The sequence below is a fragment of the Apus apus genome, chromosome 1 (genome assembly GCF_020740795.1).
Source record: "Apus apus isolate bApuApu2 chromosome 1, bApuApu2.pri.cur, whole genome shotgun sequence".
In the NCBI taxonomy this organism is placed as follows: domain Eukaryota; kingdom Metazoa; phylum Chordata; class Aves; order Apodiformes; family Apodidae; genus Apus; species Apus apus.
This window is the reverse complement of record NC_067282.1, coordinates 182,589,491-182,612,755: the sequence shown is the minus strand read 5'-3', so window position 1 is coordinate 182,612,755 and position 23,265 is coordinate 182,589,491. Positions and strand designations below refer to the sequence as shown.

Here is a 23,265-nt window from a genome sequence, read left to right as displayed (position 1 = left end):
TAATACACTTAAAACCAGTCATAGGTACATATTACAAAGTATAATTTCAGATTGTGCTGGTGGTTCTCTCTGTAATAACTGATAGCAGCCACCAATAATCGTAGGTAAAAACATTTAAGAGATTGTGAGTGTAAACAAATGAGGCAAATTCTCTATTTCATTATTTTGTTTCTTTGGTGGAGACACTTTAAAATGTCACATTTTCAACCAAAAGATGAAGTGTTGTGGCAGGAATATCTTTTAATAAATTCTTCCTTTAAAATAAGAGAATGCATTTGAATCATGCTTAATAAAGCAAAATCAACAGCATGATCTTTGTGTTGTTACACAGGTGAGGTTAAAAATACTCAGCAGTAACAGAGGTAATATTGCAGATTACATGGCACAAGAGCTGAGCCCTGTGTCAGGGCCCTGAGGGGACCATCAGCCTTGACTGTCCTTGTCCAGCCCCCAAGGCCTCCACACCCTGCCCACAGCCCAGGATCCCATTTCAGCCTCCCGGGGCCATCATGCCCTGCCCCAGCAGGGTCTCCAGTTCCCCACAGCCCTGCTCTGCCCAGCAATGGGTTCTGCTGGGCCAGGCCCACCCAGAGCCTGGCCCAGCCTTGGCTGCTGCACAGGGGGGTGCCTGATGCCTGGGGCTGCCCCAGTGCCCACAGGTGCTCTGCCCTGCCCTGCCACCCAAGGGATAACTTGAAATCTTTAAACCAAAATACAGTAATTTTCTAAAATACATACTATAAATGAAAGCAAAACTGTGGGCCTAATGCACAAAGTAAAATTCTTTCTTGTATGTCATGCTGCAGGACAGGCTGGCTGGTTGTAATAATAACCTGAAAAATCTGTATTTCTGAAAGGGCTGGGCTAGATTGTTTTTGGGGTTTTAAAATTTTATTTATATTTAACTCTCTTTCCATAGTATAGCCCACTTAAGTGAATATGTTAAATTTGGTGGGGAAAGCTGTCACTCAGTTTCTGTTGCCTGACAGTGTCTCACAAATTCTTATCTCCTATAAAACTACCTTTGTTTAACTAATGCATTAAACTGGAATACCTATGTTTAATTTCTCTTAGCTCTAGATCTCTGCTGTGGTTCTGGAGGCATCAGGTCAACATTTGAAGCCTGATGACTATTTTCTGGAATGAGCTGTTGCACTTCTTTGTTTTGCTGGTACAGGTTATGGCAGAGGATGTTCAGTCACCATACAGTGCATGCACAGCACAGCCTAATCCTGTTTCAAAGAAACCCAAATACTTAGAATAATGAAATATTTTTAGAGCTTTAGGCAGGTAATAACCACACCTTCCATCCTTATTTTCAAAACTATCGATCTTGTACCGAGAGTGAAAAATCTTTTGTCAATAGCAGTGGAAATCACTGGATTTTGAGATGGAGTAGTGTGCAATTACAGCACTAACAAATATGTGAATGAAGCTGAAGTCAGCTGTCAGAGTTTTACTTGAAAAAGAATCATTACTGAAGTTGTAGCCAAAGCACTAAATCTAGGTAACACCTGAGCAGGCAGCAAGCAAGATAAAAACAGTCTATTGTTTATCAAACAAGATCCTTGCCTCTCCTTAGATCCTTGCATAATTTTACATGTCTAAGAAATTATAGTTCAAACAAGTCAGCTGGCCATGTATCTTACAGTTGTTGGAGATGAGAGTTTCAGAGGCCCATGTAAATTAAGTTCCCTTACATTTAAAGTGTTCAACAGATTCACAAGCTCTTACTTCTGGTCACCTTTTGTGGTCTTTCCAGCTCTTCTTTTAAGGCTGGGAACATTTCAGTTTTATTTCACTGATTTCTTTCACTCTCCCAGATGTTACATTCCTTTCTTTATCTTTCCAGTCACTTTTTCCTCAGCTCTCCTTATCACTTTCTGTTCTTTCTAGGAAGTCTTAAATTATGTGATGACAGATTCCCTTCTTAATGCTTTATTATTTTTTAAACAAGTTGTACTTGATGAGAAGTAACTGATGTTCATGCCAGCTGCAAGCTGCTTGGCCTACACAGGACTGTGTGCAGTGAGCCAAGCAACCTGGAGGTGGGAGTGAACACAGATGCAAAATATACAGAAGTTAGACTATAAACTTGTACAGAAGGTTTTGGTGCTTACCATCTTTAACTAGAATTGGCCAGATTATGTTGTTTGTCTTTCCAGATGCATGATAACTGTGGCACTCCTGCAAACAGTACTTTCATACATAAGTCTTTTTTATTTTTCAGCTTCTTGGAATACAGGACCTCTTTCTCACACAGTAGGCTGAGCACTTTGGTCAGTACCATGTTACCAAGTCTTTTCCCTAACAGAACCTGATTTGCTTCCTTTCAGTCTTTCATAAAGCAAACAGCCCAAAATACGTTGCATTTCAGGAAAATGAAGTGAAATAGGTTTATGGCTTTCTTTTTTTTCCTTCCTTTTGGCAAGAAGGGGAAAGAAAACAAAGTTTTATGCTGTAAATATTTATGGGGAAAAAAAAAAAGGGGGCTATATTTCTTCAACACAACTGAAAGCTAATTTAAACAGTAGTACGTTTGTTATACAATTCTGGAATGGAATTCAGCAATTAAGGACTCCTTTCTTATTCAGGTTAGCCAGTACACATTTGCAATGTGCAGTTACAGAGAAAAGAAATCTGAGCCTCAGGAACTGATGCAACTCGAAGGATACACTGTGGATTATACCGCTCCTCACACAGGTACTTTTCATTATTTTGAAATACAATATGTTTGTGTAAAACAGCTGAATCATTTTTCTTCCTTTTGATCTTTGATCTACCAGCAAAAACCCTCAAGGTTCTTTTTTTCAGCATCTGAAGGTTTTGCAAATATTCAACCAGCATTTTCTAGTATGAAAAATCATGCTTTAAGAAAGAAGCTTGGTATAAGAAAAACTACCAATAAACTTGAAATGTTTGCCTGAAACATTTTTAAGAGCATGTATGATACAAGGAAAAAGTCACGAATCCTAGTCATTTGTTCCTGTTTCTCTGTGTTTTTGATGGTGGAGTCATGTGTCATTATACTGTGAAGTATATTAATAAATGACTAAGAAAAGAAGGTGAATTATCACAATGCTTGCTGAAGACAAATTACTCAGAATAATAAAAAATAAATTTGAAGATATCAAAAATCTACACAAGGTAGTATTAAAATGGAAGAAGGAAATTAATCAATATCCATCAAAGATTGATATTTGGAAACACTGACTTGATGTTTAGAATAATTGAAAAGGTGAACCATACTCAGGAGGTGTTTGGAAAGCCAAAACACTGTGTCCCTGGCACAGCTACATTGACTGATGTGTGCTTGTTCTGGTTATGTGCTCTCAGAACAAAATACTGGAATAAGAAAAAAGCACCAAGTAAGAAGCCGCAACACTTGATAAGAGGTATGAAGTTGCCTTTTTTCCAGAAGAGATAAAGTTGATGGGCAAAGCTAAGAAAATTATGCCTAGGAGGAGGAGTTGGATAAATGTAAAATAGCATATGTCTTGAGAAGATGAGTAAGAAATAAATTAGAATTTAGTTGGAAATGTAATTAAGGATATACTTTCTCCTGTGACTTCTGTATTTTTTCTACTTACATTTTACTTCCATTCATTACCATTTGATCCTTACAGCTCTAGATGTTATCATATTTCTAGATCATAAATACCTATAAAATGTTTTAACACCCCCTCCAACTCCAACCCCGCCCCGCAACACACAGAGGAAAACCAGTAATATAATTAATTAACCATGATGGTAACGAGTATTTATTAAGATTACCTTTCTGTTTTTTTCTCCAGGTCTTCAGGGTGGTCGAATGTTTTTCAATGCTGTTAAAGAAGGTGATACTGTGATATTTGCCAGTGATGATGAGCAGGATAGAATACTCTGGGTTCAAGCCATGTACAGAGCCACAGGTCAATCGTATAAGCCTATTCCTGCAAGTCAGGCTCAGAAGATGAATTCTAAAGGAGGAAATGTTGACACAGACATATCCCCACTTTGTAAGTTGGCTTTCTTTTGCTTTTCTGGCTTTGGTTTTGGTTTTAGTTGGTAAAAATGTAGCAGCTCCCTCAATGAAGTTGGATTAAGCAGAACTCACACACTAGGGAAATAATGCCTAGCATTTTGTTCCTAGCCAGAAGCTCTTTAGCTCACATTATTATTACCAGCCAAGGAAATCCTGACTTGCAGGTCATTATTTTTGTTATGATCCATGAAAATACAGCAATTAGCTTCATAATCATTACAGTTGACCCATATATTACCATGGAGATGGTGTTTGGTTTACATGATATTTTGCAGTAGCCCAGCCAGTGTAGTGTTGAATAGAAAAGCAACAATCTATTCTTGGAATTTTATAGATTTAGATCAGTTTTATCATACATTGTATATATTAGCCATCTGAGAATTACAATGCAGACTGTAAATTGTGACCTGAAAGGCACTAGAAGAGCTACTGAGTTTTTGCACCCTTCAGTGTAATATTAAGCTACACATAAATTATTTTATTTTTTTAGTCAGGTTTAGGTTTTCCTTACCTTTCTTAGAGGAAGATGTCATTTTTTAGAAAATCAAGGTAGATAGCATTTATTAACCATATCTTATTTTTTTCATATAATCTCATTAAAAGTATTCTCTCATGTAGATACCTGCACATAGGAAACAGATAGGACTTGTTGTTGTTGTTTCAGTGGCTGAGGGGAGCAACTTTTCTATCGGATAAAACTATTGCAATTCAAGGATTTTTGTAAAAGCCATCAAATGTTTACCATGATTGGACTGTATCCAATAATCTTTCATTATCATATATCTGTATATGTAGAGTGGTAGAAGGGAGACAGATGTTTAAGACTCAACTTGGTTTAATGTATGAAGTCTATAGCAGGTTGACCCAAAGCCAGTCTCCTCCATCAGTTATCTAAAACCCTGACTGAGCTGTTAGGAACATGGAAAAAAATATGGTTTATCTCATAAAAACACTGCCCTCTGTTGAATTTTTAATCTGAACTGATGTGGAAGGGTGAACTGACTCTGCAGCACAGAGGGAGTTAAGGTGAAGTATTTTTGCAGAATGTAAGTAATGCCGCAAAAGGAAAGGGAGCAACAGTGAAGCAGTGCTTCTGCTCACATCCTCACAATCACCTGGGTCTGGACTGGGTACTGCGTTCCCCTCCCACCCTTTCTTCTTCATATGCATCAGTTAGAAAGCACAAAATAAATGACCCTAATCTGAAGTAGACAAGGAATTGCTCTTCTTGGACACAGAGTTTACATGGACGTGAAAGGAACTAGAAAACACTGACCACAGGGCAGGGACCGTTACAGAAAGACAGAGGTACAAAGAAAAATTGCAAGTTTGGATAAACTGAAATTGTGTTTTCTGAGACAAAACTACTTAGAGAGGTAAAGAATTAAAAAACAGGACTGATGTATCTTGATACTACTTTAGACAGGGCGACTACAATTCTTAGGTGGAAACCATATTACAAATAAGTTTTATTTTAAAGACTGTTTAAAGGAAGCTCAAAAGCCTCAAAATGTCATGTATTTTTCTGTCATGCTTATGTATAAGCTTGCACAAAATTATATGACTGAATTGGAATTACTGTTAGCCTTTGGTTTTAATACACTTCAATGATGGAATTTTGTAATTAATGTACAGAATTCGTTGCAATAGAGTGACTTGTGAACTTTGATTTAATATGGTTTCATTTTGAAAGAACCAATATTTGACTGATTGCTGCAATAACTTCAGTTCTGCTTACATGAGGAAAATGTTATTCTTTCTTTTTTCACTTGAGGTAGAAATTAGCATAATTAAATGACTCAATTTTTAAGAAACTGCAAGAACTGGAGTTGACAGATACAGTCTTAGATTATTTTCTAAGACTCCTGCTTTTACAAATACTATGATGATTTTCTCGGGGCACAGTTTTACTCCTATGAAGATTCTATATTTGACCTTTTATCAGATTTGAATATGCTCATTTTCCTCAGAATTTAATTTTATTTCCCCCCAAAATTTTTCTGTACAAAGTTGAGAGTATTTTATTGTTAATCAAGGTATAACTCCAAGTAACTAAGAGCTAGTGTATGTATTAAGTAAAATTAATTTCCATTTTTTTTCTTCTTTGTTTTGATAAATTTTTAGTGTTAGGAAATACAGTTATGACTGGAGAATGTCAACCACTTTTTAATGTATCTTATTTTTCAATTAATACACGATGTAACCATTTCCAGCCAATGCAACCTTTTTTAAACATATGTCACAGCTCCTCTCATCCACGTACATAAAACAGTAAAAAAAACGATATGTTGCCAAAAGAAATGCCCTTTGATAATATTCAGGCCTTGAAAGTCTGTCCCCATCTTCCTCATCCTTTAGGAAGGTAAGAAGTGCAACTTATTCATCCTGAAAAAATGTACAAAAAGAGCTTTTAATAACTTGAAAAAAAAACAAACCATCTTTAAGCTGCTAGATGTAGAGAAAACCAGCTTAAGGAGAAATGTTTCAATGCTTTTTTGTATATTGTGTTTATAAATTATCTTCTGTAACCCTGAAATTTTCTCAGTAGATAAGAAAAGCAACTGAAAACTGTAATTAAATAAATTAAAGCATCAGGTGATAGCATGTCACATAACTAGATGCATTATGGTTAATTTTTTGCTGGAAATAAATTCTAACATTGCCTTTTTCTATTGCCTTATAGACAAAATTCTACCTTCCAAAGCTAATGTTACATTGTTAGCTGAAAATGGCAACTTGTGAAAGTGCAAGCATTTCATTAAATATTTAACATTTTAATCAAGTGATATGAGTACATGACAATAAATGACACTTTTGTTTTCACAGCCTCTGCTGTTTTCTATATTCTTGAGTTCAAAACTCTTTAAGAGTTTTTGTAAGCTGTGGTAGAATTATTCCTGTAATCATGAACTCCTTTTGTATAAAAGAAAGTAGTAGAAAGGAAGGAGCAAGAAACCCCTTTTGTATAAAAAAGACTATTTCCTGCAGGTTTTGGTGCCTTGTTCCACATAAGATAATTCCTTGTAGAAAAGAGTGCTTAAAATGACGTTAACAAGATCCAGTCACCTCAGAATTGGATCAAAACAAACACGTCAGGAACACCTGACCTTATCACGACCTTCCAATAGCTGTAAGGAGCCTATAAGAAGGCTGGGGAAGACCTGATCACAAGAGCATGCAACAGCTGGATAAGGGGTAATGGTTTTAAGTTAGAAAAGAGTTGATTTAGGTTGAATATTAGAAAAAAGTCCTTTAATATGAGGATGGTGGATCACTGGAACAGGTTGCCTAGAGAGGTGGTGGGGGCCTCATCCCTGGAGACTTTCAAGGTCAGGCTTGGTGGAGCTCTGGGCAATCTATTCTAGTTGGAGATGTCCCTGCTTATTGTAGGGGGGTTGGACTAGATGACCTTTATGGGTCCCTTCCAGCCCAATTCATTCTATGATTCTGTGATTCCTGAAAAGAAACAAAGAGATGATAGTAACAGACCCAGGGTCTGACTGATATCTACAGCAATTATCACAAATGCAGAAAATGGAAATGTTGCTCTTGCATGTGCACAGCTGCAGTACTCCAAAAGCCCAGCCTCTAACCAATCTGAATGTACCATCTCTTCTTGTTGATGCTGTATGACAATTTAGGATCATTCATGTAGGATATCTAGAAGAAAAATGGTATTCTATACACATTTAAGTGTGACGCTGGTACCAACTGTTGTACTGTTGTACAAGTAGACTTCTAAAATGAATACTAGCCAGCTTCTTAATTTCTAGGTAAAGCAACTTAATACTGCATTTTTTTAGTATCAGGTGGCACCAAAAGTAATGACTGGCTAATGTCAGCAATGATCAAGAAACAGAGACTGCCTTTCAGTTCCATTCTTCTGAATAAGCATGCTATAATGAAAAGGACAGAGTATTTAAGGATGCATGACTGTAGCAAAGCCAGAAGTTGCCCAGTGAAATGAATGTGTCAGCCAATAAAAATAGATTCATCTGAGTCACATAAAAGTGCAGGAGGCGATCCCTTCCTTAATGAACAATGTATTAGGAGATCTATTCATACAGTTAGAAAAGCTGCTGAAGTGATGAGCACTGTTAATAACTTGGTCGTAACAATGGAGTAACAGCAGCACATGAGGGGGCTGTCATGTCTTAATGAAGCCACAGAAAGCCAAACATCATTCTGATCCTACACCACTATAAGTTCAGATATGGTGTCTTTGTGAAAATACCTTCAGAGAAGAAAGGAGAGTGGCACATACTGGAAAACCAAGTTAGGTGAGGAATCATTTTATCTGAGTTGTATAGTTTTCCTCATCTCTCTTTTGGGATGGTATCGCTTACCAATACAGCCTGCAAAGGAAAATAATTTGAGCTTTTGTAGAAACCAATTATAACAGTTGTCATAAAAATGCTGTTTAAAGCCCCTGTACAAAACATCAAATCCTATTTATTAAGTAACAAGGGAGTAGCAAAGGGAATCAAATACATTGGCCATACATTGGTTTTACATGACATCAATCTAATGACAGCAAAGTTGAAGACATTTGCAAATGAAACATCCATCTCACCAAAAGAGCATCATGGAGGAAGGTTATCTGGACATTTAAATAATCCGGGTGGAGCAGTCACTGTTGTGTAATCAACAAGAAAGTGTAGGCAATTAACCAAATGAAGAAATTATTTGGGATTAGTCATGAAAATACAACATTAACATTTCCAGTCTATGTGGATTTATCAATGATTAGTATTATGAATAATGGTATGGGAATAAATTACTAATTTCCTATTACTTCTAATGCTCTTTGTATCACACTCAGTCCTTTAACTGGCTACATCAGAGACACTGTGGGAAAACTAGAATAAGATTAATATGAAGGTAGAGGTGTCATAATACATACACAAAAGAAATACTACTGCTTAACCCTTATGGTGGCATTGCTCAGGTTTGGAATAATTGGTAATGTGCTTGTAAAGCAGTTATTTTAATATAGTTCTGAGATGTTTGTATGTATATGTTCAATTATTTAACTCTTTTAGATATCCATCATACACTTTACCACCTGGAAGAGTGGAGTAACTCCACCCTCCCTGCATGTTCCCCCATTACCCTTCATGTCCTATTCCTTCTTGCCTCCAACTACCCCCATCTGCCTTTCAGGAGTAAAGGTTAACAGTGGCCTCCACCACCTTATGCAGTCAGTAAGTCACCTTTATGCTCTTTCCCATACTGCTCAGAAACATGGAAAAAATCACTTAACATCCTCTCTGAATCTATCCTTCAGCAAAATGCTGTCAGTCCCTCAGCGTGCTGTCCCCAGCCTGACAGTGAGGCCGTTTGGGCTAGCTAGCCACTTTCTCTACATCTGTTATTTCATTGTCTGATATTGAAATGATAAGGTTCTAGGGGCATAGATTGTCTCTTTGGCCTGTGTTTCTAAGCAGGTAGCACTTGGAAGTCCTGGTCAATGATCAGGAGTCAAAATGTTGCCGATGTAAGCTGTCACTATCTGTATGGAGTGGCACTTGAAGGAATGTAATGCATGTCTTGCCACTGTCTTTTGCAAAAACCATGTGCACCTTCATCTTCATCCAACCAGTTCCAGCCTCTTCTGTATCAGAATCATATAGTTCTTACTCTGCTACTCCCAATCTCTAAATCTTTTCCATCCCTATAATGCTGGGTTTCTATCTCTATCTGCTCTTTTTTTTCCTGCCTGCCTGAGTTAATACAAATTGCTTCCATGATGTTTAAAATCCAGCAGGGATGTCAGTGAGAGACACAAAAAGGAGGAGGTCGCCGCTTTGCAAGGCCAGTACCTGTAGTTAACCCTAGGACAGAGTAAATGCTACAGAAAGTGTGTATTTGCTTCTGGGCTGAAACAGGTCAGAGATGATGCCTAGTGACTTGGTTATCACAAGGAACCAATCAACCATGTGCTATAAACATGAAATTCTTGGTAGTCTTAATTCATTCCACTCTACCGAGTCACTGAGGATGTGATGATTATTATAGCCTTTACATCTGGACTAAAATTGTGAGTTTCTTGCAAAGATGGCAGAAGGTATATTCAGGATGCTACTCTGCCAAAATTAATATCCTTGTCTAAAAGGACACACAAAGAATTAGCTAAAATTCCTGCAACAGCTTTTGTAAGTTTGTACCACGGTTTTACCAAAAAAACCCCAAAAAAACCCAGTAGTTTTTTGCCTAAAAGTTTTTGAAAGATGTAATATATACACAACCTGAAACAGGCAGTGTAACATGAAAATAGCAGCCAAAACAATGAGTTTGAGTTAGAGGCAACTTGAAAGCAGTACTACAAATTCCATTAGGAAGGGAGGAGAATTAATCATTAAAAAGCAGAAGTATTACCACTTCAGAGTTGTCCCCAAGTATCTTCCCAATATTTCCTGTGATTGAGGAAGTGAAGAAATTAAAGTGGAATTATATTTTTTCTCCTAACCATATATCACAATATAGCACTGTTTCTGTCTTCCATAGCTTCAGTGGGACATCTAAAATTCCTTTGTGTAGGAAATGGAAAAACACAATCACTCTAAAAATTTTTAAAAATATGATGTTAAATAATTTTAAAATCACAGTCATGTAACACTTATTAATTCCTCATATTTTTTTTAAATCTGTTCTGTTTCAAAACAATCTACCAGTTGTCCTGTATGCATATCATGACAGTAAAATAAAATCTAATGTATTGCACTAGATCTATTTTTCTATTATTTCCTGCTTGCATACAGCTGGCAAAGGTAAGTTTTGTGTTGTTTTTCTGTTGCTAAAAGATCTGTTACTTTTTGACAACATTATTTGTACTGTCTGATTCACTTAGAAAGATGATCAGTCATGGATCTTTTTGCAGAATAAATCTAACAAGTATTTATATTTTTAAATACATTTTTTTGCTTATTTTGCCCAAATTATGCAGGTAGCATGATCTGCAGAAAGCATATTCCCCTTTCACAAGCTGTGTTGCACTCAGTAGGTCACATTTACACATTCTGATCATCTGAGTGACTGTATCAGAATCTTGAATCTGTTTCATTTGCCACATCCAGCCTCCTGACTTCAAAATACTTAGTTGCTTGTCAGAACTTACACACATTTTCTTGTAAAAAAAAAATGAAATAAAAAAAGCAGAATCCTTTATATTTGTGTGGTTAACCAGAGAAAAAACTAACAGGCTCCTTAATTTAAGAAAAATTTGGCTGTGTATAATTTGTACATGAAACCAATGGCAGAAGGAAATTGTAGCCCTTTTTCTTTTCTGTGAACTGTCTTGTTGTAAATAATGGCTTGGTAAATCAGATACCCATGTAAGAAGGAAAACTCACAAAAAATTTAGAAACCAGTCACACATTAAACATACTGGGTTTGGAAAACTTTTATCTGTGTGTGGGTCATTTTGGAAACTATAGATACCTTCACAGTTTAGTTCAGTAATGTGGTTTCATTTATATTTGTTGTTTATCTTTGAATTCACGTGTTTAAATACATTTAAATTGCACTAATTGAAAGAGAGGATTTTGCGTACCTATGTTAAAATGTGAGCTAAGTTTCTCATTAATGATAGGCTAGTCTAATGCTCATAGAAATAATCTGTGTAATCACATATGTTACTAATCATTAAACCATTAAAAATATCTGCTGCTGTATCTCTGGGATGATGGTTTCATACCTTACATCATTGATGTATTGTCATATTGTTTATTTGCTACATCCACCTTGGTGAAATCTGTCACATGGATGTGACTCTTGCTTTGACAATGCAAAGCCAAGTGATATGAATTAGTTTCTGCATCTTTCCAGGATGTGATGCTGCGGATCCTTCAGCTTGAATTAAATAATTCTCCCATCCACAAATACAGCTGAAAGTTGGACTTGACATGGATCAATATGATCTGGGGCTAAATTTCTAAATGTGACTGATTATGTTAGCATCATGCCCACAGATCAATATTGAGTTTTATTATGAACCTGACTCTATAATTGGGTTTAATCAATACACTTTTGTCTCCTTTTCTTTAGAAATTTTAGGTTTGTACTGTGCAGGTTTTCAAAATTGCATTTAGGATACACTTCGATCTATACTTTTCTAGTAACGAATATAAAAAGACCTAGGTTTGAATTTAAAGGAACAAAGAGCTAAGACCCTATTGAAAGGGGAAGTCAATTTTTAAGTTGATAGGACTGTTCACCACAGTACAGTCTATAGAATCCAAGACAGCTAATGTGCTAATACATAACTAGTCCTTTTGGGCACTGTAAGGCTTTTTCTGTCCATACTTGATAGATAATTCACATTGAGAACTTTGACAAAACATAGCATTAATGAAAGCAATCACTAGAGCTTCTCTTTTGATAAACCCGCGGGGTTTAAAGGCGTTGAAAGATGCAATCTGTGAAGAACAATAAATTTGGGCCTTTGAGTGAAGTGCCATTTGGGATGGTATGTTTTCTCGATGTATTTACACAAAAATGCTGCTCCCTTTTTCACTGCTCTTTGCTGGAAGGTTGAAGGAGCTCTTTGCCATTACTACATTAAGGTTTGTCTCATTAAAAGCTGAGTACAAAAAGAAGGCTGGAAATGACCTAGCTCAAGCCAGTGTGTTCATTTCTGCTCCAGTTTGCCATTTGAGAAGTAGGCTTCAAGCCATGATGAGTATTTGTATGAGTGGTACTTTGATCTGCAGTAAAGATGCTCTTTCTTATCTGAAGAAATAAATGCATAAACCTTTTCTTTATTTCTTCCTTCTTTTTCTTTTTTTTTTTTTTTTTTTTTACAATGGGAGGAAGTACATTTGCTTGGTTATTTTACTAAAACTATGAGGAATGTGACACAAGACCAGAAAATTACGGAACACTTTCCCCCCCCCCCCCCCCCTTATAACATTCTTTTGTAAATTGTAATATTTGAGGAGCCCTACCAGAAAACCAGACTTTAAGAATTATTTTAACATACTCTTGTATTTGCTGGTAGTCTTTCTAAATTTTGCTTGATCTTTCAGGGGGTAGCATTTTTTTTTCCACTGCTACACTGTTATTATGATAGAAAAATAATTCAGTAATATTATTTTCAGATTAAGTTAGTCACCTGCAAGCATCTACTTACGTAACTTGTTTCTCTGACATTTTTTCACAGAAGTTTATATATTGAGATTTATATACCATATATATCCTGGTGTTTATAAATCTGCACACACACTCACATGTATTGTTCTTTTTCCTTTGTATGAACAGATCCAGACCGTGGTCAGAAACATGGCATGGATGAGTTTATTTCTGCTAATCCCTGCAAATTTGACCATGCTTCCCTCTTTAGACTGCTTCAGAGGCAGACCTTGGATCACAGATTGAATGACTCCTATTCTTGTTTGGTGAGTACTGACTGGAAGATAGATATAAAGAAGTGAGAAATAGTTGTTACAAAGTAGTCCTTTCTTCCTACCTCATTCAATAGCTGCAGTTGTAGTTGGAATAAAAGGTCCAATTGATTGGTTTCAAATTTGAAAATTATACACTTGCAAGCTGCTGCTGTGCCACTCAATAGAAAGCAAAGAGACCCAAACTGTCTCTGATTTTATCACCTGAAATTTATCATGTCCTCTGTGAAGGTTTGAATAAAAACAGAAGGTTCTGATAATGGTAAGAGCTCCTGGTGCAGGATTTACTGACACCTGTAAAGGCATTTAAAGGTACAAGTGTAGTCACTTCATGAAAAACATATTCACCTATCTTGTAATTCTTCATTCCGCTGTGGTGTGAAGAAGAAAAAATGCCAGAAGGGAAGCAAAACCACAGGCAATATAGATACAGGGGCATTATGTATTATCTGACTTGCAAATAACAAACAGGAGTAAAATTATTACACAAAAACAAGTAAAATGTGATCTCTGTATAAAAATGAAAGTTTTTCACATTCAAAGATGACTATAAAATATAAGATACTGGCATAACATGCTGCTGTGTTTCTAGCTGCAGTTTCCCTTTCCTACATACCATTTTCTATTTTGTGCTTTGTGAACTAGGAGTTAAGGATGGGGCTGTATCTGGTTTTGTTCTCAGTAGGGGAAACCAACAGCAATCTTGCAGAAGTACATCAGATTATACACACTTGATAAACAGGTTTGTGTGGGTCAGAACTCTTAACTTCCTGAAGCTTTTTCACCTGATACTGTGTCTGAAATTATGACCTCTTACTAAGGACCAAAAATGTCTCTTAGCACATATTTTTTTTCACTTTACCATCCCAACAGCTGCAAAAAAAAGGATAACTTTTTATTTTCCTTTTTTCCATTAGTCTGACTAGTCATGTAATATAAAGATAATGGTGGGGTTTTTTTACTCTTGTTTGCAAGTGTCAAAACCAGGGAAAAAGAATATTTTATGACAGTTGCTTCCTTTTTAAAATACTACCGGGTAAGTACGTATAGAAAAAGTTAAAGGAATCATTTTCTGTCTGTGGGTTGCACACTGAATCAAAGAAGAGACCTGAAGGTACATCTGTACAAAGTAATTGGCACTCAAAGAGAAAATGGTTAGCTTTCTAACAGTGCATTGGGGTCAAAATCTTTTTTTGTAATAATAATATAGTAAGACACTTAATATAACCTTGAAATCAGGAACTTTTAGAAGAGGTTAGGTGAAATGCACAGTGCTATAGCAACCATAAAGCAGATGCGTTTCTTATCCTTCTCTTTAAAATTCAGCTTTTAGTAAGTAGAATGGGTGATCATTTTCATCATAAATTGCATATTTAACTATATTTTTAAATGAAAAAAAATCGGAGTGTCAAGGTATCAATAGAATATATAAACATATAAGTGTGATTTTTTTTTTTCCTTAAATAGCTAATTTCCTATCTTTTTTGTAAACAACATATCCCTTTATTTCAATAGAGTAACCACACATACAATTTTAAAAATAAAACAAAAAATGTGTAAGAATTAATATTAAGCACATTTCTCTGTGAAATTATTATATGACCTCAATGTCTTTAATTTTACATTTTTCTAGGTATTGGAGAGCTGGTTCTTTTTTTTTCTTTCCTTTTTTATCTTTTTTTTCCAATTATACAATAAAAATATGCAGTTTTCTAATACTTTGAAGCATATAGTTGTTATGTGTTTCTGAGACTTATACATGGTATAGGGCTCTACCAGGGCAAGGAAGGCTCATAATTATATGAAAATGATCATACTAAAAAATTTCTTACAGAGACTGAAGTTAAAGTAATCAGTTCTTGAAAAATTAGTATTGTCACAATTTTCTCCTATGAGAAGATAAAGAAATTATAATGATTATTTCCTTTTGTGCTACTAGACATTGGCATGCCACATTTTGTCATATTTTCCATAAAAATGTAGATCAGTGACAAAGACCATGTACCGACAGAATATCAATCACAATAACCACCGTTTAGTCTATCGAAGGTTAGGATACATATTATTGCAGAAATTCAGTTGAAATCCTCCTTTTTTCTTCTTTCAGTGGAATATCATGTTTTCTAGCAAACACTGTGTAAACTACATGAGCCATTGTGACATGGCAGGATATTAGTTTAAAACAATGAGTACTGCTCTGGGTGCTGTAACAAACAGCTGAAGCTCTTTAAAGGCAGTGGAAACACTGACTTCAAAAAAATTCATCAGGAGCAAACATTTGTGAAATGACTTCGAGGTGTTGTTTGCAAATAATATGTTAAAGAGTGGGGGAGATTATAAAATTTAAATTCCTGTGTCATGCATGTCTTTTAGTAAAGTTAAAGCATAGATGATTTAAATATGATGTGAACATATTTTTAAGTATTATTTAATAGTATTTTTGCTGATATTTTGTATAAACATTAAACATCTGAGTTATCAGAAGTATTCACAAGCAAAAGGGAAATACTGTTCTTCAGCTGCTAAGCTGATGTTATAAATTCATTACTTGCAAAATAATTTTTATTTTCCAAGTCATTTGTATATTTGAGTCCAGGTGTTCCTTAACGTGTCTTAACCACTTGGCTGGGATGATGAGAGGGAATTAGCACCACAACTGAAAAAAGAACAACAAAAAAAAGAAGTTTGTTTATTTAGAAGACCTATGCAGAGTCTGTGTTTTCCCAAGGTTTATGTTTTTCTTCTTGCTGCTTTTTAAAAGCTGGTTGTGCTATTTATTTATTTTTTTCATATTGGGAGGCAAAGCAATCAAGGCTTTTCTGTTTTACTTTTCTACATGAAGAATTTTTATTTTATTTTTTTTTTACACTCTGGGTTTACTTGAGAACTCTTTTGGTGGTGGGAAGGAGTCTACTGTGTTGATGTCTGTGTCAGGGTTATGCCATTCTGGTCTGATCAAGACTGCCCAAGTAAGCCTTCAGTGTGCCCAAGAATATCTAACTATTATTTAAAGTCAAATCATACTCGTCTTACTCAGATAACTTTTTAAAAAATACCTGGCTTTGTATCTCTTTACAAGTATTAGTTATTAAAAAGTTGTTTAAAGTGAACACATTACCTAAGAAGCAGAGTTAGGTGGTCAAACTGTGGTTCTCTCACACCAAGGTTGTAGCCACAGGGAACTAACCATCCAGAAACTGTATTTTTATGTCCCCGTCAAAGTCCCTCAGTATTACATAAATGTTCTCTCATCACTGACAATTAATGAATTTTTAAAATCAATTCTTTTAAAGTGATGCTTTATATTAGGTTTTCATATAATTGAATCTGGAACAGACTTTGGCTGTATTAGCATGTTTTATAAACTATATACTTCATAGTAGTGATAACTCAGAACTGTGACTAGTTTCCTGACATTCACTCTGTTCAGCCAGAGTGCTGTTGTTGGATCTAGCTTCCAGTGCCATCAACATTAGTCAGATATAAATCATTCCAATATAAAAAGTTTATGTAATGCACATTCAAATATGTGCTTCTCTGCTTTGATTTAAAAGCTGTGAGTGGGAAGAGAAATCTCAAAATGTTGTGGGGTTTTTTTGCCTTTCTCTTTCAGGGTTGGTTTAGCCCAGGTCAAGTCTTCGTATTAGATGAATACTGTGCCCGCTACGGAGTGAGAGGCTGTCACCGCCATCTTTGCTATCTCACTGAATTGATTGAACATTCAGAAAATGGTTCTGTCATTGATCCAACCTTGCTCCACTACAGTTTTGCCTTTTGTGCTTCTCATGTTCATGGTAACAGGTAATTTAATGATATATTTTTAAATTCGTAGCCGCAGGAGGAAACAAAATGATTTATAGGCTCTTGCCTTCACCAGGTAGGGAAGTTGCACACAACAAAAATCAGTTCATGGGTATTGGAGGTTCTATACAGATTACTATTTTTAAAAAGTAATCTCCTTTCAGTTCATACTGTCTTAATGCAGTGTGTTTTCTTGGGCATTGTATTGACAGGCTGATTCAAGGCTAAAGGATAGCATCTTGTTGAAAAGGCAGTCTTGAGCATTCTGTCTTTATGTTGTGTTCTTTCCAGTGAACATTTTCTACAATTTTACAGTTCAAGGGAGGATTTTACTCTTTTTCTCCAGTCTTTAACTTGGCAACTAATCATACTATAGTTAGTTCTTCTGGCTGTACTATCACAGAGAAAAATAAAATATAGTGAGACTGTGGTGTGATTCCTAGCCAGGGAGAGACACTTCCAGAATTCTTTCTACTAAAGAAGTAGGCTGTTCAAGGAGCTGTTGGTCACAGTGATGCCCTTGGGATGATGTCTTCCTTCCACTTACAAGTGAAAGACTTTGAAAAAGTTAAGTTGTTGCATTGCTGTGCTTAGCACGTTCTTTAAAAGAAGCTTTTGCTTCCTCTATGTCTTGTTACAAATTCTGAGGGAATTAGCTCTGCTATTGAACAGCAGGTATTGGAGATGGGATCATTGGATAGCTCAGGTTGGAAGGGACTTCAGGAGGAGTCTAGACCAAACTCCGGCTCAAAGCAGGGTGATCTGTGAGGTCAAATCAGGTTGCTCAGGGCTTTGTCCAGTCAGGTCTTTAACCAGTTTGAATCTGTCTTATTTCAGTATAGTTACATCCATTATCTCTTGTCAGCCACCAAGTAGGAGCTATTCTTCCAGGATGAACAAGCCCAGCTCCCTCAGCCATTCCTCAGAGCGAGTGCTCTGGCCTCTGACTGTCATGGTGGCCATCCACTGAACTTGCTCCAGTTTATCCATGTCTTCCTTGTGCTAGAGTGGGGCAGGCGATCTACCAAATTATAGGACAAGACACATTTGTACCCTACTGTGCACACTAGATTTGTTGACTGCTGTAGGAAATACAGTTTTAAAATGCCAAAAATAACAAGGGGAAACGCAATAGATCTCCTCTTCTCAAATGATCCAAGCATGCCATTAGGGAAAACCTACTCAGAATCCCATTACTGTGATGCTGCCAGTAAATCCCCAAACCTGAATTTGGATAGGACTAAGGAGAAAGAGAGGTTTTATTCCCAACATGTATGCTTATGTTGCCTTGAAACCAGTCAGTCACAGAGGCCATTTTACTCATCCTCGAGTCAGTGAAGCAGGGATAGTCCTTATAAAGGATATTATTTCCTTCATTGGCTCAGACAAAGCCGCACCTGTGATTACAGAAGCTGGACATTTGTGACCTGAGTGATTATGTAATCCTTCACAATAATATCCAAAATTAAAATTGTTTTTGAATGTGCCTGAAATACTCCCAAGAATCTTAACATACATTCTGGTAAGCTAGGAAATTTTCTGGCTTTCACTTGGAAACCTATTCTCTATAAAAGCGTGCTTACTTTGTCAGTTCCCAAAGAACCTGACATGTTTCCTACTGCATCTAAGTCTTTGTTGTTTATAGCCTTTTTATTACTGATTTCAACCTAAGAAGACAAATACAAAGATAATTGCTCAAACTTATTTCAAGAATTCAAAAGAAAGGTAGATACATTTCTTTTTATTTCATAATTTAAGTGAAAGACTACAGCGCATGCAGTGCATGAAGATACCTCAGGAAGCACATCGTTTACACAGTGGTAAAGCACTCTGTTTGTATTCTGTCTATTCCCTCTGTACAGATATTGTCTGGATAGCATTATGAGTGTTTTGGGAATAAAAGAAACGTTGAACAGAGAGGGTCTGACTAGAACGGAGATATTGTAAAAAGGAAGAAAAAAGAAACATGAAGAAAGAAGAAAAGTCAAGGACAGAAGCAGACACACTCACTGAGAATTACAGGCACATATACTCACATAATACAGCCACTCATTCATCTGCTGCAGCACTAAGAAATAGTAAAAGGGAGAAAAGAATTTCACAGACAATGCACGACAGGCCAAAGTTCTAGGCTGATTCCTGTCGTTATACATCTTAGTTTTATAAGTCGGGCTGAGAATTAGAAAGACCGCAGAACAAAGACAGAGAGCATACTCTGGGCATGATGTATTCAATTGGTATTTTACGTTTGCTTCACACAGAGATCCTAGACCTTCCACTAGCCTGAGAAAGATCATCAAAAATGATCTTGAAATCAGGTGATGGAGGAGCATGTAGAAATGCAGCTGTATGTGTAGTTCAAATTATGAGTTAGTTTCAGGTATGAATTTTAGAGTAGCATGCAATCTAGTGACATCAGTCAAATGACCAGATAAAGTTGTCACCTTCATTTCTGATAGTAAGATAAGGAGAATCTCAAGCACTCAGACCAAATCTGCAAAATATACCAGGGCCATACCAGGACATATGCTGAGCACACCAATGTCTACATCTGATTTGCTAAATACAACTGTAATGCTATTGCAGGCTGTAACACAACAGCCATTTCAAAATACATGGAATAAACACATAAAATTGTTTCCCCTATAGCTTCGGGAACATTGTGGAGAACAGAGCAGACCTGAACTGAGCTCTGGTGTTGGCGGTATGCGCAGACCTTGCCACCTGGTCTCAGAACCAGAGAACAGTCCCCAGCTTTCTTTCCTAAGACAAAGATACATATATAGATAATAATTTCTGACAGTTATCAAGCATACTACTATTTAGAGGGTCTCTTATGCCAATGTTCTAGTTTGGGAACAGAAGTGTTCATGCAGGGTTGAACACAATGTGCTGAGTCCTAGACTGTGGAATTCAAGTCTCATTTGTGCCTTGCCTTTCTTGCTGGGAAGAGCATTACCACTGGGTTAAAAAACTGCTTATGTAAAAAAGCTATTTCTGCTTTTGTGGATGACACTCTTAAGACATTCTCTTCCTATATATCCAAAATACTTTAGTAAAAGAATAGCCTTGCTGAGTTTAAACAAGAAAAAAATCCATGTTTCTGAGTCAGCTATTTCCTTTTCCTTGACTACTTCTGGTGCTTTGTAACTTTGCAGTAGCATCTCCTTTGGCTCCTCTTCACAATGTTTTTCTTCCGAAATGTTCCACTATATGATTCCCATCAAACTAATTAGTTCACAAGTGAACTTTTTATACTGCAGTTATGCATACACTTGTGTATCTCTAGTGAAAGTGCAGAACAAGGAACCATAGGATATTCGTTAATGCTGACATTTCAGTCTAAACAGTCCAGGTAGGAGCTATTGTTTTTTTCCCCATCACTTTCACTTTTATCTACTTTTTATGCTGTGACTTCTGTTCAGTCTCTCTTGTCTGAAATGGATGCTGGTGAGTATCACATGAAGTGCAAAGTGACTTCTTCCCACCTGCTGAGTTACAGACTGAATTGAAAAATTCAAATTCAAGCATATTCCCTGGTTATACCTTTTTCTATTCAGAAAGAAAGCTGATTTATTGGAAGTTCATATATGAGAAGTGAAGGTGAAAGTAATGCTACAAAAAGCAGTTTATAGCTGAAAAGAAATAGATTATTGCTGCCTTCATTTTGAAATCTTCAACGCATGTGTGTTTGCATGGAAGAACAGTCATAAGGAGTCAGTATTCTAAGCCAGTCAGTCTTCTGTCTCCAGCATTAACCTGCATGGAATAAAAGAAAGGCAAGCATATGCAGTATTTCCTCTTAGTGCTCTTTCAGTCTTCAACTCTTTGCAGGTCATAAAATGCTTGTTCAATAATGTGGAGTGAGTCTCTGTTTCACGTGCTTGTTCATTGCACCCCTGAATCTGTGTAAGCCCTTTGCACCCTCAGCACCTTTGACAGCAAGTTCCACAACTCAGCCTCCTCTTGCTTGAAGAACTCTCTTTGAACTTGACTGTGACACATCTCATTTCATTCTCTGTTACTATTGGAAGAGACAGAGGAGATAAAAATAAATCCTGTTGTCTCTTTGCTATTTAAGATTCAAGGAAGTATGATTGAACCATGCATTGATTAAACTGGGTGGATGTTTTCTGCCAATTCCTTATCTTTTTCTGGTAATTTCCAATGTTGATTTGCTTCTTTGATGGCTCCTACACAGGTATGGTTTCATGGAATTACCCATCATAACAGCAAGATCTCTGTCCTGAACAGCAGCTGTTTTTTCCTTACATTTATCTACCTTGATCATTGCTTGCTGTTTTATTGTTACTTCATTTCATAAGGCCTTTTGGAATCCCACATTATGCCACATAACTGTCATTACAATTACATTTACATTTGCTGTCACCTTAGTTCTTACCTGTTTGCCATTTCACTTATGAATATTGTAAAATAACAAAAGTGTCAGCTCAGATCCGTGCAAAAGTCTACTAATAAGTTATCTTCTGTGCAGGTACTCAAAGACTTCCACACTCATTCAGTGGCTACTTAATCGTCTTAAAGGGTTTTGATTAAGGACTCAAACAAAAGGTTTTTGGAAAGCCAGGTACATTGTATCAGGCAGGTTACACTCATCTATCTGTTTTTGATCTCTTTAGAGAAATTATAGAAGATCAGAAGATAAGATTTCTCTGCCTTATGTCTTCAAAGCCATACAGACTTCTTCACAGTAGATAATATTTACCCAGTTTTCTTTAATGTTATCATTAAATATCCTTATCATATAGTTCCTTCTAATTTTCCAGGGTGTATGTAAAGCTTACTGGCCTGTGGTTCCCCCTACCTCCCTGGGAGACTTCTGCTTCTTAAACTGGTCTCACATTCACCACCTCCTGTTTCTCAGGAGGAAGGCAGTTCTTGGTGAACACTTTCACACAACCATAGGTAATTCAGTTCTGGCCCTGGTAACTTACTGCTGTTAATTTTTCTAATTTGTTCTATAAGCTTTTTCTTAGTTGCTTTAATTTTTTACAGATTCTGTGCTGGAAATAAAGATTATTTTTTTATATTTTATTTTTTCTGTGAATAAAGAAGGGTTCCAGCATAGGAGTCTTCTTAATTTCCTTCGTAGCAAACACCAGTGAAAAAATTCATTTAATATCTCTGCCACCAGCCTTGCCATCTCCGAGAGTTCCTCTTAGATCCTTGTCATCATTTTGCACTGTAGATTCTTTGGTAGGTTTCTTGCTTCTGTTATGCTTGGAGGAATATCTTTTAAGTGAAGTAAGTTAACATGTAAGAGAAATGAAAATATGGAAACTGTGGAGAGTGCTATGCATTCACATATTTCTTTTCATTTTTCAATGTTTTGTGGTATGAACCATTTCTTCCAATTTTACGCTTTGTGTCAAGTGATAAAAGAATGTTCAGAGAAATCATCCCTTTCAAATCTGGGACAAGGAACTTTGTAAAAATAAGGAAAATAATATCATTAAGTTGCTCTGTCACTTCTAATATTTTTGGCAGAACTTCTGAATAGATATTTCCTCATCTTCTGACTAAATTAACTCTAGAGTTAAAGTAAGACTGTCTGTATCTTGCTGGTTTCTCCTTCATTTTATATATTTCATAAACTGTATCTAATAAAATGTTATCTAAAATTCCAGAACTTAAAGTCGGTAGTTTCACTATTTGTCTGCATGTGATCACCATCTGTTATGAATGGGTTTGTGCAGTTGCTGTCTTCCCAGAAGTGTTATGTTTTCATATGTGTAGTTTTGTATATAAAATTATTTGAATAGCATGTAGACTTCTTGTTAGATCATATTCCCAAGAAACAGTTGCTAGCAGCATTTTGTAGAACCTTTTAGTTTTAAGCAGTGGAAAATGTTCCCTCTTTCTGCTGTGTTTCCTATTCACTTTCAACCCCACATGTTCTGCCTGTGTTGTAGTGATAGCAGATTCAAGGTCTTCTTTCACTGTTTTTATTGGCAATTGGGCCTTCTGCTTATTCTGTTCAAGGCTGTCCAACAGAAGGGAGCCCGAGATCCCTTAGAC

General features: G+C 36.3%; 1 protein-coding gene across 11 annotated transcripts in view; it reads left to right on the top strand.

Moving 5' to 3' along the window:
• The window catches only part of CADPS2 (calcium dependent secretion activator 2), a 278,668-nt gene that overhangs the window by 167,792 nt on the left and 87,611 nt on the right, over nt 1-23,265 (top strand). For all 11 annotated transcript variants that reach the window (XM_051609547.1, XM_051609537.1, XM_051609587.1 and 8 more), the window contains 4 exons: nt 2,595-2,703; nt 3,795-3,998; nt 13,283-13,419; nt 17,039-17,226. In XM_051609547.1, coding sequence (XP_051465507.1) covers nt 2,595-2,703; nt 3,795-3,998; nt 13,283-13,419; nt 17,039-17,226 — 638 coding nt within the window. The remainder of the gene's footprint in view (nt 1-2,594; nt 2,704-3,794; nt 3,999-13,282; nt 13,420-17,038; nt 17,227-23,265) is intronic.